At 46.3% G+C, this 13,755-nt stretch overlaps 2 protein-coding genes across 2 annotated transcripts in view; one reads left to right on the top strand and one right to left on the bottom strand.

Moving 5' to 3' along the window:
* The window catches only part of otud4 (OTU deubiquitinase 4), a 49,267-nt gene extending 40,901 nt beyond the window's left edge, over positions 1 to 8,366 (top strand). Inside the window, exons 17-19 of the mRNA XM_061710815.1 lie at positions 814 to 854; positions 6,183 to 7,016; positions 8,212 to 8,366. Of these exons, the coding sequence (XP_061566799.1) occupies positions 814 to 854; positions 6,183 to 7,016; positions 8,212 to 8,235 (899 nt within the window). The 3' untranslated portion in view covers positions 8,236 to 8,366. The remainder of the gene's footprint in view (positions 1 to 813; positions 855 to 6,182; positions 7,017 to 8,211) is intronic.
* Positions 8,367 to 10,886: 2,520 nt separating this feature from the next.
* The window catches only part of abce1 (ATP-binding cassette, sub-family E (OABP), member 1), a 40,528-nt gene continuing 37,659 nt past the window's right edge, over positions 10,887 to 13,755 (bottom strand). Inside the window, exons 18-19 of the mRNA XM_061709729.1 lie at positions 13,318 to 13,429; positions 10,887 to 11,215 (exon numbers count right to left, since the gene is read on the bottom strand). Of these exons, the coding sequence (XP_061565713.1) occupies positions 11,168 to 11,215; positions 13,318 to 13,429 (160 nt within the window). The 3' untranslated portion in view covers positions 10,887 to 11,167. The remainder of the gene's footprint in view (positions 11,216 to 13,317; positions 13,430 to 13,755) is intronic.

Here is a 13,755-nt window from a genome sequence, read left to right as displayed (position 1 = left end):
AGGGAGCCGGAAGGAAGGGAGGAAGGAAGGGAGCCTGAAAGAAGGAAGGAAGGAAGGAAGGAAGGAAGGAAGGAAGGAAGCCTGAAAGAAGGAAGGAAGGGAGCCTGAAAGAAGGAAGGAAGGAAGGAAGGAAGGAAGGAAGGAAGGAAGGAAGGAATTGAGCCTGAAGGAAGGAAGGAAGGAAGGAAGGAAGGAAGGAAGGAAGGAAGGAAGGAAGGAAGCCTGAAAGAAGGAAGGAAGGAAGGGAGCCTGAAAGAAGGAAGGAAGGAAGGGAGCCTGAAAGAAGGAAGGAAGGAAGGGAGCCTGAAAGAAGGAAGGAAGGAAGGGAGCCTGAAGGAAGGAAGGAAGGAAGGGAGCCTGAAAGAAGGAAGGAAGGAAGGAAGGAAGGAAGGATGGAAGGGAGCCTGAAACAAGGAAGGAAGGAAGGAAGGAAGGAAGGGAGCCTGAAAGAAGGAAGGAAGGGAGCCTGAAAGAAGGAAGGAAGGAAGGGAGCAGGAAGGAAGGAAGGAAGGAAGGAAGGAAGGAAGGAAGGAAGGAAGGAAGGAAGGAAGGAAGGAAGGAAGGAAGGAAGGAAAGGAGCCTGAAAGAAAGAAAGAAAGAAAGAAAGAAAGAAAGAAAGAAAGAAAGAAAGAAAGGAGCCTGAAAAAAAGAAAGAATAATATTGATAACGTTTTTGTATCGGTATTTTTTTTATCGGGATAAATGCCAGAAATGATCGTGATAAATGTTTTAGTCCGTACCGCCCAGCCCTACGGCCAGGTGGGTCCGCTGGTTCTGGTTCTGGTTCTGACCATCTCTCTCTGTTCTCCACAGACGTCGACATCTTGAGGTTTTTCTTCAACCTGGGAGTCAAGGTGAGACCCGGACCTTGACCCGTAGACTCGCCTGTCCGGGTTTTAGTCTAGAACTTTCTGAAATGATAATGTGCTGGTTCTGATCCGTCTTTGATGATATTACCGTATAGTCTTACATTCGGGGTCTAGACGTTATACCCATTCACAACACTAGATGGCGCCAGATATCTTTAAAGCCAATGCTGAACTTAACTCCCCAGGCCAAAGCCAACCCCTGTACGGAAGAGGATCAGGGCCAGGCAGGAGAAAAATAAAAATAATATTTTAGAGGAGGAAGTTTTTTTTTTTCATTGTGCACTTTGAGAAAAAAGTCGAAATGTCACGCCCAGGAAATCGGTGTAATCCAATTCGTTTGGTAATGGACTGTGTTTTGCATAGCGTTTTTTTCCAGATTTGTAATTTTCCACTACTGTTTGAACAGCCAAGAACGGCACAAGTCCTCCCCGAATTCCGAGACATTGTAAACTTAAAGCAGCACAACGTAACTTTTCCACCTTAATCTAATATTTCATCATCATCATTGTGATGGTACATCAACTTCCAACAGGTTTAATGAACCTCTGTCATGGTCTGAGGGGTCTGTATCGCCTTCACTGGCACTATGTAACTTTGAGGAGCATGGTAGGAACCCTGCCACACTAAAAAACTACACATTTTTACGGCTTTGACTGCTTTACGGCATACGTCACTTCCCCCTCCTTCCCGATTCGTAGTGGAGACGAAAATGGGCGGGGCGTGGAGCGCAGAGCTCCGCAGAAGCTGGTAACCCGTTGCTGCGTTGTGGCTGCCGCAGCTCCACATAACAGACGTGGGGAAAAGATCGCTAATGGTTTAACTTTTCACCACTTTCCTGCTCGGAGGCAGAACCACGCAGGCCAAGTATCTGAGATAACAGAGTAAAAGAGTGAAAGAGTCGTCTGCTCGGTTGGATCGCGGCTGTAACGACCAAACATAACGTTCCACAGTAAACCACAAACACTCACAGACCGGGGTCGGATCATTCATACGGGTTTTATTCCCCACCTCTCCAGCTAAACGCAGTTGCTGGCCAGCTCTCTGCGCTGCAATTAACCCCAATCTTCAGATAAAACTAGTTTGTTGAGGAAAAAATATTAACTCTATTTGTAGCTGCAGAGGCAAAAAAAATAATCTCACGAGGAAAACAAAAATATTGCTCACGCCTCGGAGCCTCTTCAGCATAATATAGCAGTCAAAAAAAACAAAAGAGAAGTAAGAGGGATACAAAACATGTACTGTATGTTGTACTATTATACTAATTTATTGAAACACATGGCGAGTCAAACATTTACCAAAGCAGCTGCCAAACACTCCTAAACAAGGTAGTAAGAGATGGGTTCTGCAGAACTGCGGCAGTAAATCCCTAATAAAGAGTGGAGCTCCGACGAGGAGCTCCATTCTTTATTAGGGATTTCATATGGATCCAAACCGTTAATAATCATTATTTTCTCCATATACTGCTCCCTGGCTTCCTTGTTTAAGGTATTCCGGTAAATTCCAGTTCCTTTCCAGCAGTTTAACATCTTTTTTTTGCGTTCCGTCTGTTCATTTGGTGAAACAGAAAAGTCCGTCCCCGTCTTCATTCGCTATCAAAATAAATTCAAGCGACGGGACAGGATCTTTCCGGCAGTACGCCCTGGTGCTCAAGGGAAACGTAGTGTTCTCTCTGGTAAAGCACTACCGCTTTTGTCCAAAAGATGCCGCCAAACTCAACAAAAGCTGAAAGTTACGTTGTGCTGCTTTAAAGCACTCCACTTTTGGGGACCCTTTCATTCAAAAGCGCTGAAATACAAAAACATTAAGAGAGCCTGGCAGGGAGCCGCCACTGCAGTAATGGCGACCGCTCGACTTCCGGTTTTTGCTGGATTCGTGTATATGGAAGAGAAAGGCTCTGGCGGCGGGCTGCGCGCGGCCGCAGTTTCCCAGTTTGTCCCAGTTTGCTTTGAAAAGAGTCCGTCGCGCGTAGCAACCAAACGGTTGAACTCACAGCGCAAACAGGCCGAGTTTGGGAAAGTTAGGTGGAACTCACCAGCGGTCCCGGACCCGTTTGTTCAATATCTTCTTTCTTGAACCCAAACCAAACAATGGATCCTGTGCTATTTTTCTTGGGAATTAATTTGTCCTCCTGCATACGTTAGCATTAGCACCGGCTGCTGCTACCTTTCTGCTGGGCGTATGACAATGCACCCATGTGACGTATGTAACTAGGTCGCTTGTTTTATGTGTCAGAGAAGGAAAGACGAGATGAGAGAGTGAGAAAAGCCTGTAATTTAATTCCCGCGACAAAGCAAATGCGTGACAATGTATACTCGAATATTCACGATATAGTCATTTTGTACATCGCACAGAGTAGAAGCCACCACCAGCCTGTGGTGGCAAAAATTATTGTTCAAAAAAGAATATCCTGACACGTCAGCTGTCTTTCTTGAGTTTTAATGAAAAGAGAAACATTCATGAATGGAGTCACACAGTACAACTGATCGGACGAACAGTCAGTCCTGAGTGAGCTGAAGATGTCTAGAGATACGCTATCTTATAGTGGACAGGCCGGGAACAACTAGACAAAATATCGCCCATGACAACCATGCTAGACTCTGTGTCAAAGGAGCATGACCTCGCCAAGGAATGTTCACTTGAAAACAGGATTGTGAAAGCATACGAGACAAATACCAAAATTTCCCATTACAAGCCCTAGGATGCCGTCAGACTGAAGGAGGATTCCTACCGGGCTATGTTAGCCTGTGGGACTCCTGACGCAGTAGATAGGTTACCGGCAGGCCAAGCGAGCCGCGGTTCGGGCAGTCCTGGAGGCAAAAACTCGGGTCTGGGAGGAGTTCAGTGAGGCCATGGAGGAAGACTTTCGGTCGGCCTCAAGGAAACTCGAGACCGTTCGGCGCCTCAGAAGGGGGAAGCAGTACTCTGGCGGCACCGTTTACGGTGCGGGTGGGGAGCTGTTGACCTCGACTGGGGACATTGTCGGACGGTGGAAGGCACACTTCGAGGATCTCCTCAATCCGACTGACATGCCTTCCACTGAGGAAGCAGAGAGTGGGGACTCTGGGACGTGCTCATCCATCACCCAAGCCGAGGTCACTGAGGTAGTTCATAAGCTCCTCAGTGGCAGGGAACCGGGGGTGGATGAGATTCCCCCTGAGTACCTCAAGTCTCTGGATGTCGTAGGGCTGTCTTGGTTGACACGCCTCTGCGACATTGCATGGAGGAAGGGGACAGTACCACTGGAGTGGCAACCGGGGTGGTGGTCCCTCTTTTTAAAAAGGGGGACCGGAGAATGTGTTCCAACTATAGGGGGATCACACTTCTCAGCCTCCGCGGGAAAGTCTACGCCAGTGTACTGGAGAGGAGAATAGAGGGAATGTGCATGACGCCACAGATGCAACTTCACCGCGGGTTTCTGCCACTGAGTGGCAGCGTAGACTCTCAGTTTGAGCAACTGGAAAACATCTAAAATGGGAAAGAGCTGTTGTGTGGTCGACTGAACTCATAGATTTAGCAAGAAATCGGAGTTACCGTTTTACAGACTGCCGAAAAATAAGCTTAAGAGGGACAAATGGATCGCTGCAATTCGCAGAAAAAACTGGATTCCAGGCACCGAAACGTGGATTTGCAGTTCCCATTTTGTATCAGGTAATGTTGGATTTTTGAGTAGCTAACGTTAAACGGTCAAATTATAAAGTTCGGTGTCCTCATCACTTTAATTTCTACAACAAAGAAAAAAAATACATCTTCACACTGAATATCATACAATACACAGTATCAAGTTGCAAAAAAAACACCTCAGCAGCACACAGAACAACAGACATCACAGGACTTGCAGTACATCCAAGTGATCGCCGTCTGGCGCTCGAACCCAGAGACTGTTGGGGGGGCTGATAAGAGGGAGGAGCCAAGGAAGGCGTTTGAATTGAGGGAATTGTGTGTGATTATCAGTAAGTGTCTCTGTGAAGCGATGAATACGTCCGTGAACCTCCGCCCAGATCTGCTCTCAGCCAAATGTCCTTGATGTTATCAGGCGGCTCGTACAGTTCTGAGACAGGGATCCGCAGGTGTTCGTGGGAGAGGGGAGGGTTAGTGGGGGGCGCAGAGTCATCTTGTTTACATTCCACCAGGAAGATTGTGACCAGGAGCGGTCGGCCCAAGGCGCTCTGTCGAGGGCAGATGATAGAATCAGCAATTTTTTTGAAAACAGGCAGCCTCAGTAATTTTCCGTCTGCCTTTCAGTCTCTGGTTCATCAGCCGCGACTCCAATCAGAAGAATTGTGATCAATTCCGGCCAAGCTGAGCTCCCAACTTCTCCAGGTTATCAATCTTGTTAATGAGCTCAAAGACCCCCGCCAGCCTGCGGTTCTGTTTGAGAATCGCATCCAGCTTACTGGCCTGCTCCCCAAACGTAAAAGTCAGAGCGCTGATCGCTTTGCTTGACCCTTAAGCCACGTCCGGCAGCTTTGAAAGAGCCAAAACGGCTGCTGACGACTTACGCGTTTGTCGATACATCAGGAAACCCCCACCTCCGATCATGAGGATAATCAGGAGAAATCCTGCTATCATAAATCCAAATATGAAGGCATCTTCTACGTCCTCGATGGACATGATCGCCATGCACAAAGGCTTCCAATATTTGTAGGAATCCATTGTATATCCAGCAAAAAATGGCCCATCCGGGCAAGAGGGCTCCCTTACCCCCTGTCTTCTTGTTGCAAAAAATTTGGTCAATTGTGCTGAGAGACCAGTTAATCAATTCCATAATTGTGTTCGGAGGAGTGAAAAGAAGAGAACTCTGAAGACGAGACAAGCAAGCAGTAGCGGGGCAGACAGATAAGGGAGAGGGAGCAGAAAAGCGTGCGCCTTTGTTGTCCGGTTTGGGAACCACAGGATTTCATCTCTGCTTTTTGCGGATGATGTTGTCCTGTTGGCTTCATCGGACCGGGACCTTCAGCATGTGCTGGGGCGGTTTGAGGCCGAGTGCGACGCGGCAGGGATGAGAATCAGCACCTCCAAAACCGAGGCCATGGTTCTCCACCGGGAAAGGGTGGCGTGCCTTCTCCGGGTGGGTGGAGAAGTCCTGCATCAGGTGGAGTTCAAGTATCTCGGGGTCTAGTTCACCAGTGAGGGAACGATGGAGCGGGAGATTGACAGACGGATCGGTGCAGCGTACGCAGTTATGCGGCCGGTGTACCGGACCATCGTGGTGAAGAAGGAGCTCTTCTCACCATTTGTTTGTTTGTGTTTGGACGGATCAGAACCGGGTGGTGTTTCTGCAGGAACTGATTCTGACTTGTGTCTCCCCCCCAGGCCTACTCCATGCCCATGTGCCCCCCCTTCTGGTACCTGCTCCCCCTGCAGCAGGCCTTCACCATGCAGCCCAAGGCCCCCTCCCCCACTCCCGCCCCCCCCGACCCAGACCCGGCCCCAGGAGCCCTACCCCGCACCCCTGACTGCACCCCAGGACCCGCCCCCCCTGTCCCGGCCCCAGGAGCCCTACCCCGCCCCCCCGATCCAGACCCGGCCCCAGGAGCCCTACCCCTCCCCGACCCCCCGGCCCCAGGAGCCCTACCCTACCCCCCCGACCCAGACCTGGCCCCAGGAGCCCTACCCCGCCCCCCTAACCCGGACCCAGGAGCCCTACCCCGCCCCCCTAACCCGGACCCAGGAGCCCTACCCCCTGACCCAGACCCGGCCACAGGAGCCTTACCCCGCCCCCCAGACCCGGCCCCAGGAGCCCTATCCCGCCCCCCCCGTACCAGTACGAGCCCCACCCCTCTGCCGCCGGGACCCCCCCGTCCAGCGAGCCCCCCTTCGGCCAGGCCGGGTACCCGGGGGGCATCCTCCCACCCCCCCAGATGCCTCCCAGGATGCCCAGCCCCTCGTTGCCGTGGCAACAGATGTCCCTGCCTCCCAACCCCGGCTATCAGGCGGGCTACCCCTCCGCCGTTCCAGCGTACCCGGTGCCCCCGCCCGGCCCCCCGCTGCACCCCCTCTACCCCCAGGGGGGGTCCCAGTTCCCCCACTTCCCCCTGGGGTTCCAGCCCCCGGCGAACTCCGATGAGATGCAGCCCCTGGAAGGCCCCGCCCCTGCTAGTGTGGCTAACGCTAGCAGCAGACCCGTCATGGTTCCTCAGAGCTTCGGTACGTACGACGGTTGTCACGGTGACGACCAACCCGTGTTTGACCTTTTCTTCCTTCTTTATTCTTTATTTCATAAATAAAACAACAAACAATTTAATATAAACACAAACGTTCCTAAATTCTGAATGAAAGGGAGCCGGGACCGCAGGCCAGAACGCAGCTCCCGAGGCTCCGGCCTGCAAACATGCACAAAAAAGAGAAAAGGGGGGCCAGCACAAGAAACTACAGGAACGATGGACAAAAACGATAGTTATGAGATATTTATAATAAATAAAAATGGAAATGGAGAAGAGAGGAAGGGAAGAAGAGAGGAGAAGAAGGGTGAGAGGCACCGCCCAGTGGATCATGTCGGTGCCCCCCTGCAGCATAGGCCTATAGCAGCATATCTACCACCAAGCTATATTTGAGACTTACTATTATAGTCTTGTTCTATAGCTGCAACTATGACTACTGACTCTAACACACTAGAGTTTACACTACCTAGAGATTTACCAACACCAGCTAGAGGTTTACTAAACACTAACTATAGGCTTTACTAAACAGAAAGGTTTTAAGTTTAGTTTTAAAGGTGGAGGTGGTGTCAGCCTCCTTAACCCAGATTGTAAGTTGGTTCCAGAGTAATGGTGCCTGATAGCAGAACGCCCGCCCTCCAAATCTACATTTAGATACTCTAGGAACTACGAGTAAACCTGCACTCCGAGAACGGAGAGCTCTGCCAGGAACATAAGGCACCATCAGGTCTTGTAAATACTGCGGAGCTGAGCCGTTTCTGGCTTTATATGCAAGTAATACAATTTTAAATTGGAAGAAGAAGAATCTTATTTAATCGGCCCCTTTTTCCAAAGAAAACAATTTACAAAGAACGTAAATTAAAAAAACAACAACAAAGTAATGAAAAAACTAAAATGAAATATCTGCCGGCCAACACAGTCACATTCCTTTTTAGTTCCCAAGTTACAATTCAGTTAATACCATTCAACAACAACAAACAATGTTTATACCTTTCATGACAATGGGTCAGTCAATCAAACATAAAATATTTCATTATATTTCCTTAACATACTGGCTTTAATTGTTCTTTTGAATGTAATGCTTGATTTGGTTTCTTTGTTCAGATTGTTCCATAAACATATTCCTTTCACAGAAACACAACGTTCCTTTGACCTTCATCCCATTCTTCTTTTCCTCCCATCAGAACCGTCGTACCGAGGCCCGCTGAAGCAGCTCCACCCCCCCGGTTACCTGGCAACCGCCGCCCCCCTGGAGGGGGCGGGGCCCCGGCCGCCCACGGACCAGAGGCGGAACTACCACGGGCGGGGCGGGCGCGGCGGGCGAGGGGGCCGGGGCCAGGACGGCTGGCGGGGCCCCCCGCGGAGGCGGCAGGGCGGAGACTACGTCACCTTCAACTCCTCCCACCGGGGCCGGGGGCGGGGCTTCTAGCTCTCAGCCAATGGGAGGGGATCTTACTACCGGGGCTTGGAGGGACGGGGTCGCACATAAACATATAAACGTATCCGCCCCACGGAGCTGCTGCGATACGTCAACGTCGCCGCCATATTGGATGTTCAAGACTGCGTTGTAAACTAATACAAGTAAATGGACTTATTTTCATAAAGCGCCTTTCTACAAAGAAATGTACGTTTTACGTCTCATTTATTCATTCACACACGCACTAATATACTTGAGAAACAGTTAGGCACCAAATATAATATATTTAATTTTCTCAGATGGCAAAAATAAGAACTTTATTGATCCCACATAGGAGTAATTCATGTTATATCAGCTATAGAGAACAAGGTAGTGCCGAAAAACAATATATATCCCCTCTCACAAAAATAAGAAAAATAGAGAAACATATTTTTCCATCAACAAAACACATTTTTAATTTTTCAAATAACAAAATAACATATTTGAACCATTTTTCAGACAATAAAATAACTGAAAAAATCTGAAAAATGGTTCAAATATTGTTAGGCTCATTGCATAATTTCCTAATTCTAAGGCATTCAAATACAACTTAGGCAATTATGCTAACGATATGTTATTTTGTTACTTGAAAATTTTAAAATATGTTTATGTAAAATATGTTTTGTTGATGAGAAAATGTTTCTCTATTTTTCTTATTTTTGTGAGGGGGGATATATATTGTTTTCCGGCACTACCTTGTTCTCTATAGCTGATATAACATGAATTACTCCTATGTGGGATCAATAAAGTTCTTATTTTTGCCATCTGAGAAAATTAAATGTATTATATTTGGTGCCTAACTGTTTCCCAAGTATATTAGTGCGTGTGTGAATGAATAAATGAGACGTAAAACGTACATTTCTTTGTAGAAAGGCTCTTTATGAAAATAAGTCCATGTACTTGTATTAGTTTACAGCGCAGTCTTGAACATCCAATATGGCGGCGTCGTTGACGTATCGCAGCAGCTCCATGGGAGGAGGAGAGATGTCTGTGGTCGCATGTACGTTTACACTTCTGAATGTATGGATTTAAAAACTAAATGACGGTTCTGGGCCGACCCAGACTGGGCGGCGTGTCGGGGCCTCCCAGCTTTCAGGAACTTCTTTTTCCGCACAAACATGGAAAAGCTGCTGCTGGAATCGTCCCCGCAACTCTTAACCCGCGTGACCGAGAGGGCCGGCCGGGTTCTGGTTTCACCTCCGTAGAATTTATAGTGCCTTAAGTTTGCTGCTTTTACCGTTGGTTTGTTTTCTGAGGAACACTGCTGTACAGAACATGTTGGGTTTTTCTATGTGGTTCAATAAATAAAAGTGTTTGGTTCTGACTCCGTCGGTTTTGTGGTGGAACCGGCACTCTGGCTTTTATTATTAATCTGAGGTCCAAGAATCTACTTAGGTCTTTATATGAAGCACTTGTGAGGTCACATGGGAAGTTTAAGTCCTCTTTAATTCAGAATTAGAATTAAATCCGATTTAAAATGAGTAAAAATGACCATGTAAACACCTAATTCTGAATGAAAATGGCCATTCTGAAGTAAGTGGCTGGTTTATTCCGATTTTAAATCCCAATAGAATAATTCCGCGATCATGTATACACTAATTCAGAAATATAAATTAAAAAAACAAAAATAGTGACAAAGTTAAAATTAAATTAAAAAAAGGAAATAGAAAAGAAATCAAAAATCTATACTCATTCAGCTTTGTGTGGCTGGTTTATTCCGATTTTAAATCCGAATAGAATAGAATTCCGCGATCATGTATACACATTCGAAAAGACAAGATCAATTAAATTTAAAAAAAGAATAAAACAAAATAAAAATGAAAAAAACTTTTAAAAAATAAAACAAAAGAAAAACCAAAATAAATAAAATTAAATTAAAAGATTTATAAATAAAATAAATACATTTTAAAAAGAAATGTATACATTCATTCCTCTTTAAATTAATTCCGGTCTTTCTGCTCGTTCCCTCACCCGTCTGTCTCCATGGCGCTGGTTTTCCAAACTAAGTTTCAAAATGGCAGCACGCAGTAAACGCTGGTCAAGAGCAGAGACCATTTATTTTAATAAATAGAAATCATTAAAAGAACAGATGGAAACAGGAAACGTCAAAATTGTGAGCTTTTCAAAGTTCTAGCGGCTAAGTTTGTTTTTCTTCCGGTCCGCCCCCCTATCCAATCAGAACCTTCCCAACCCCCAGACCTGTAGAGGAATTGGAGAAAGACCATCAAACATGTTTTCCATGTAAACCTCAATTCAGAATGACTATTTCCATGTAAACTCAAAGGAAAATAGTTTAATTCTTAAAGAAAATGTAAGGCCACAGTCCCGTATGACATCACCAGGTTGTCCAGTTCTCCTTACACGTGTTTGGGCCCAGCGGCGCCGACAAAAGACAAGAACCGGGTTGTGTGTAGAAGCTTCTGTTTATTATCACTTTCTGGAAATGCATGAGTGTTAAAATTCGCTGCTGAAAGTTCCGCGGGCGCCGCGTCACATGACCGCGCCTCCGCCGTCACGTGACGCGGCGCCCGTCACCGTTTTTACACGTCACAACATCGTCGCTACTGAACGCAGCCCGGTACGCGGAGGCTGATGGGTTGATGCTTGGGGGGGGCGGGGCTTCGCCTGGGGGCGGGGCCAGGCGGCGCCGCGGCAGCTCGCTGTCGGTCACGCGGGACGACGCCTTAGTCGTCCAGGAAGAAATAGTTCCCGCTTTTCTTCTGCTCCGTGTCCTGCAAGAGAGAGAGAGGGGGTTATAATAATAATACATTTCATTTGTGACAGCCTGTCCTAACTGCATGCGAGCGTCCGACTATCGCGTCGCACTGCGTGGCATCGGACGTGCTCTGTCCACACTGAAAGCGTTATGGCCCCCCACGTTATTTTGATTGACAGCTGAAACTCGCTTTTTAAGGCTGATTTATGGTTCCGCGTTACACCAACGCAGACCCTACGCCGTCGATTTTACGTGGAACCATAAATCAGCCTTTATTCACCACACCACCCGCGCGCTCCTGAAAGAAACTCCTAAAATAGTAAAGAGACAAGTAAAAAATGGGTGATTACTTGTAATCTTCCTACGTTTGTACTTTCTAAACAGAAAACAAGCTTGATATTGTGATATTTAAATGTTCTTCTATTTTCTTCCTGCCGCTCGCGTTGAAAGCGCTGTAAGAAACGGTCATGGATGAGGAACGGCTGATCCAGTTAAGCTGGGCATACACTGTGCGATATTTTAAATTGTATGAGACCGCCCCATCTCAGACTGCACGACTAGATCGCGGAGTTCAAAAGTTCAGAGCCCACGATTTATGTTCTCACACTGTACGACCTGATGCTTGGATGCTCCGTCTGCTCACACTATACGATCATAATCCTCATGTCGGACCTCTCTGTACTGGAACTCGAGGCCGGTTCTGGGGCAGGTGTGGGCTGTGCCCACCCGATCAAAGGTTATGGGGATCCTTCATTTTTTTATAATTATATATATATATATATATATATATATATATATATATATATATATATATATATATATATATATATATATATATATATATATATATATATATATATATATATATATATATATATATATATATATAACAACAAAGAACGCGTACCGCAAAAGTTGTGTCTCGGCGGAGGAACCCGACGTCCCAGCAAAATGAGAAGAGAAAAAAGAGGTGTTCCGAACAGCAGACAGAGCACACACTTAAGGCTGATTTATGGTTCCGCGTTACACCAACGCAGAGCCTACGGCGCAGGGTACGCGGCGACCCGCACCGTACGTGGAAATGCAGTCTTTTTTTCTGCTATTAAAACATGATTTGTAATGTGAATTTGCAACACTTAAACTACATATAATAGTTTTTGACGTAACATCAGAGAATGTGCATGCTCTCTGTGAAAGGATGAGTCCAATCGGGTCGCAGCTGCTTCAGCTGCGATTCCTTCACGAGGAGCGACCAGGATTTCAAACACGCTTGATTTTCTTGCGACCTCACGATTCTTGATCAGGAGCTCGTCGTGAGGTGTTAATCTCTTGTCGTTACCCCACGTTTACTGCACGAGGCACGAGCAACGATTGAGTCAAAATCGGGCCCGATCAAAAAAAAGTTGCACGACTGGATAATCGCACAGTGTCTGCCCGGCTTTAGTTGAAATGAGAAGTTATCTCTATGATACCTCCTCATTTCACTACAAAAACCTCAATAAAGTGGAAGAAATATTATCCTATTATTATTATATATTTTCTTATTATTATATCTTATTATCAGAACCTTCCAGCTCCCTGGCGATGTCCCTCCAGCAGCTGCCACTTTATTGAGGTTCTTGCATTGAAATGACTGTTTCCTACAGCGCTTTCAACGCGAGCGACAGGAAGAAAATAGAATCAGGGCGTCCGACAATCCAATAGAAAATAAAGCAATGGAATTGTTTTTGTCGCTGACGCTCGCGTCGCATGCAGTTATGACACGGTGTTAGGCGCCTTTCATGGCACTTATCTCCCCCAGTTCTAACTAATATAGAAACATGCAGCATGTGTTTCTTCATTCTAAGGCTGATACAAGACTTTTAATTTTTTGCAGCTCCAGACATATTTGTTTTTTGTGTTTTTGGTCCAATATTGCTCTAAAACATTTTGGGTTGCCGACCCCTGCCGTACAACGATCAAAATACAATTTAGTTTGCAGCAGAACACAAAAGACGTAAGTTGTAGTCTTAAAGAAAAATAATAAGAGGATTGATTCCAAACTAAAACTCCTACAAATATCTGTTTTATTTGTATTTGTTAATATGTGTTTAGAGCGGTTCTGGTTCCGGGTCCCACCTTGATGGAGTTGTGCTTGTTGATGCGCGGCCGGAAGTTGTTGGGGTCTCTCCTGAACGTGATCTCCAGCAGAGACAGGAACCGGTTCATCCCGGCCAGCAGGCTCTGGGGCCTGAGGGGAAACGGGGGGGAAATTAAAAACGTAAAAGGAGCCGCCGATCGTGCCCTGGAAAAAATACATCTAAGCGCATGTAAATATAACATACTTAAATGTGTGTTATTAACAATTAAAAATGAAGTTTGTTGCTTTACATGAATACATCTAGTTTTGAACTTAATCTGCATTTGTTCAAAAAACAAGACATTGTGCATTTTTTCCTTAACCAGCAGTATTTCTGTAATCCCAGTAATCTTTTCATTTACTCACAAACTATTTACTTTTCCTTTAACAATTTTAATCTATTGGGCAGATTGACCAACGTTTAGATGAAACATGCT

The sequence above is a fragment of the Cololabis saira genome, chromosome 20 (assembly GCF_033807715.1).
Source record: "Cololabis saira isolate AMF1-May2022 chromosome 20, fColSai1.1, whole genome shotgun sequence".
Taxonomy (NCBI): domain Eukaryota; kingdom Metazoa; phylum Chordata; class Actinopteri; order Beloniformes; family Belonidae; genus Cololabis; species Cololabis saira.
Note: the sequence above shows the minus strand (reverse complement) of the source record. Positions and strands in the feature narration are given on the sequence as shown.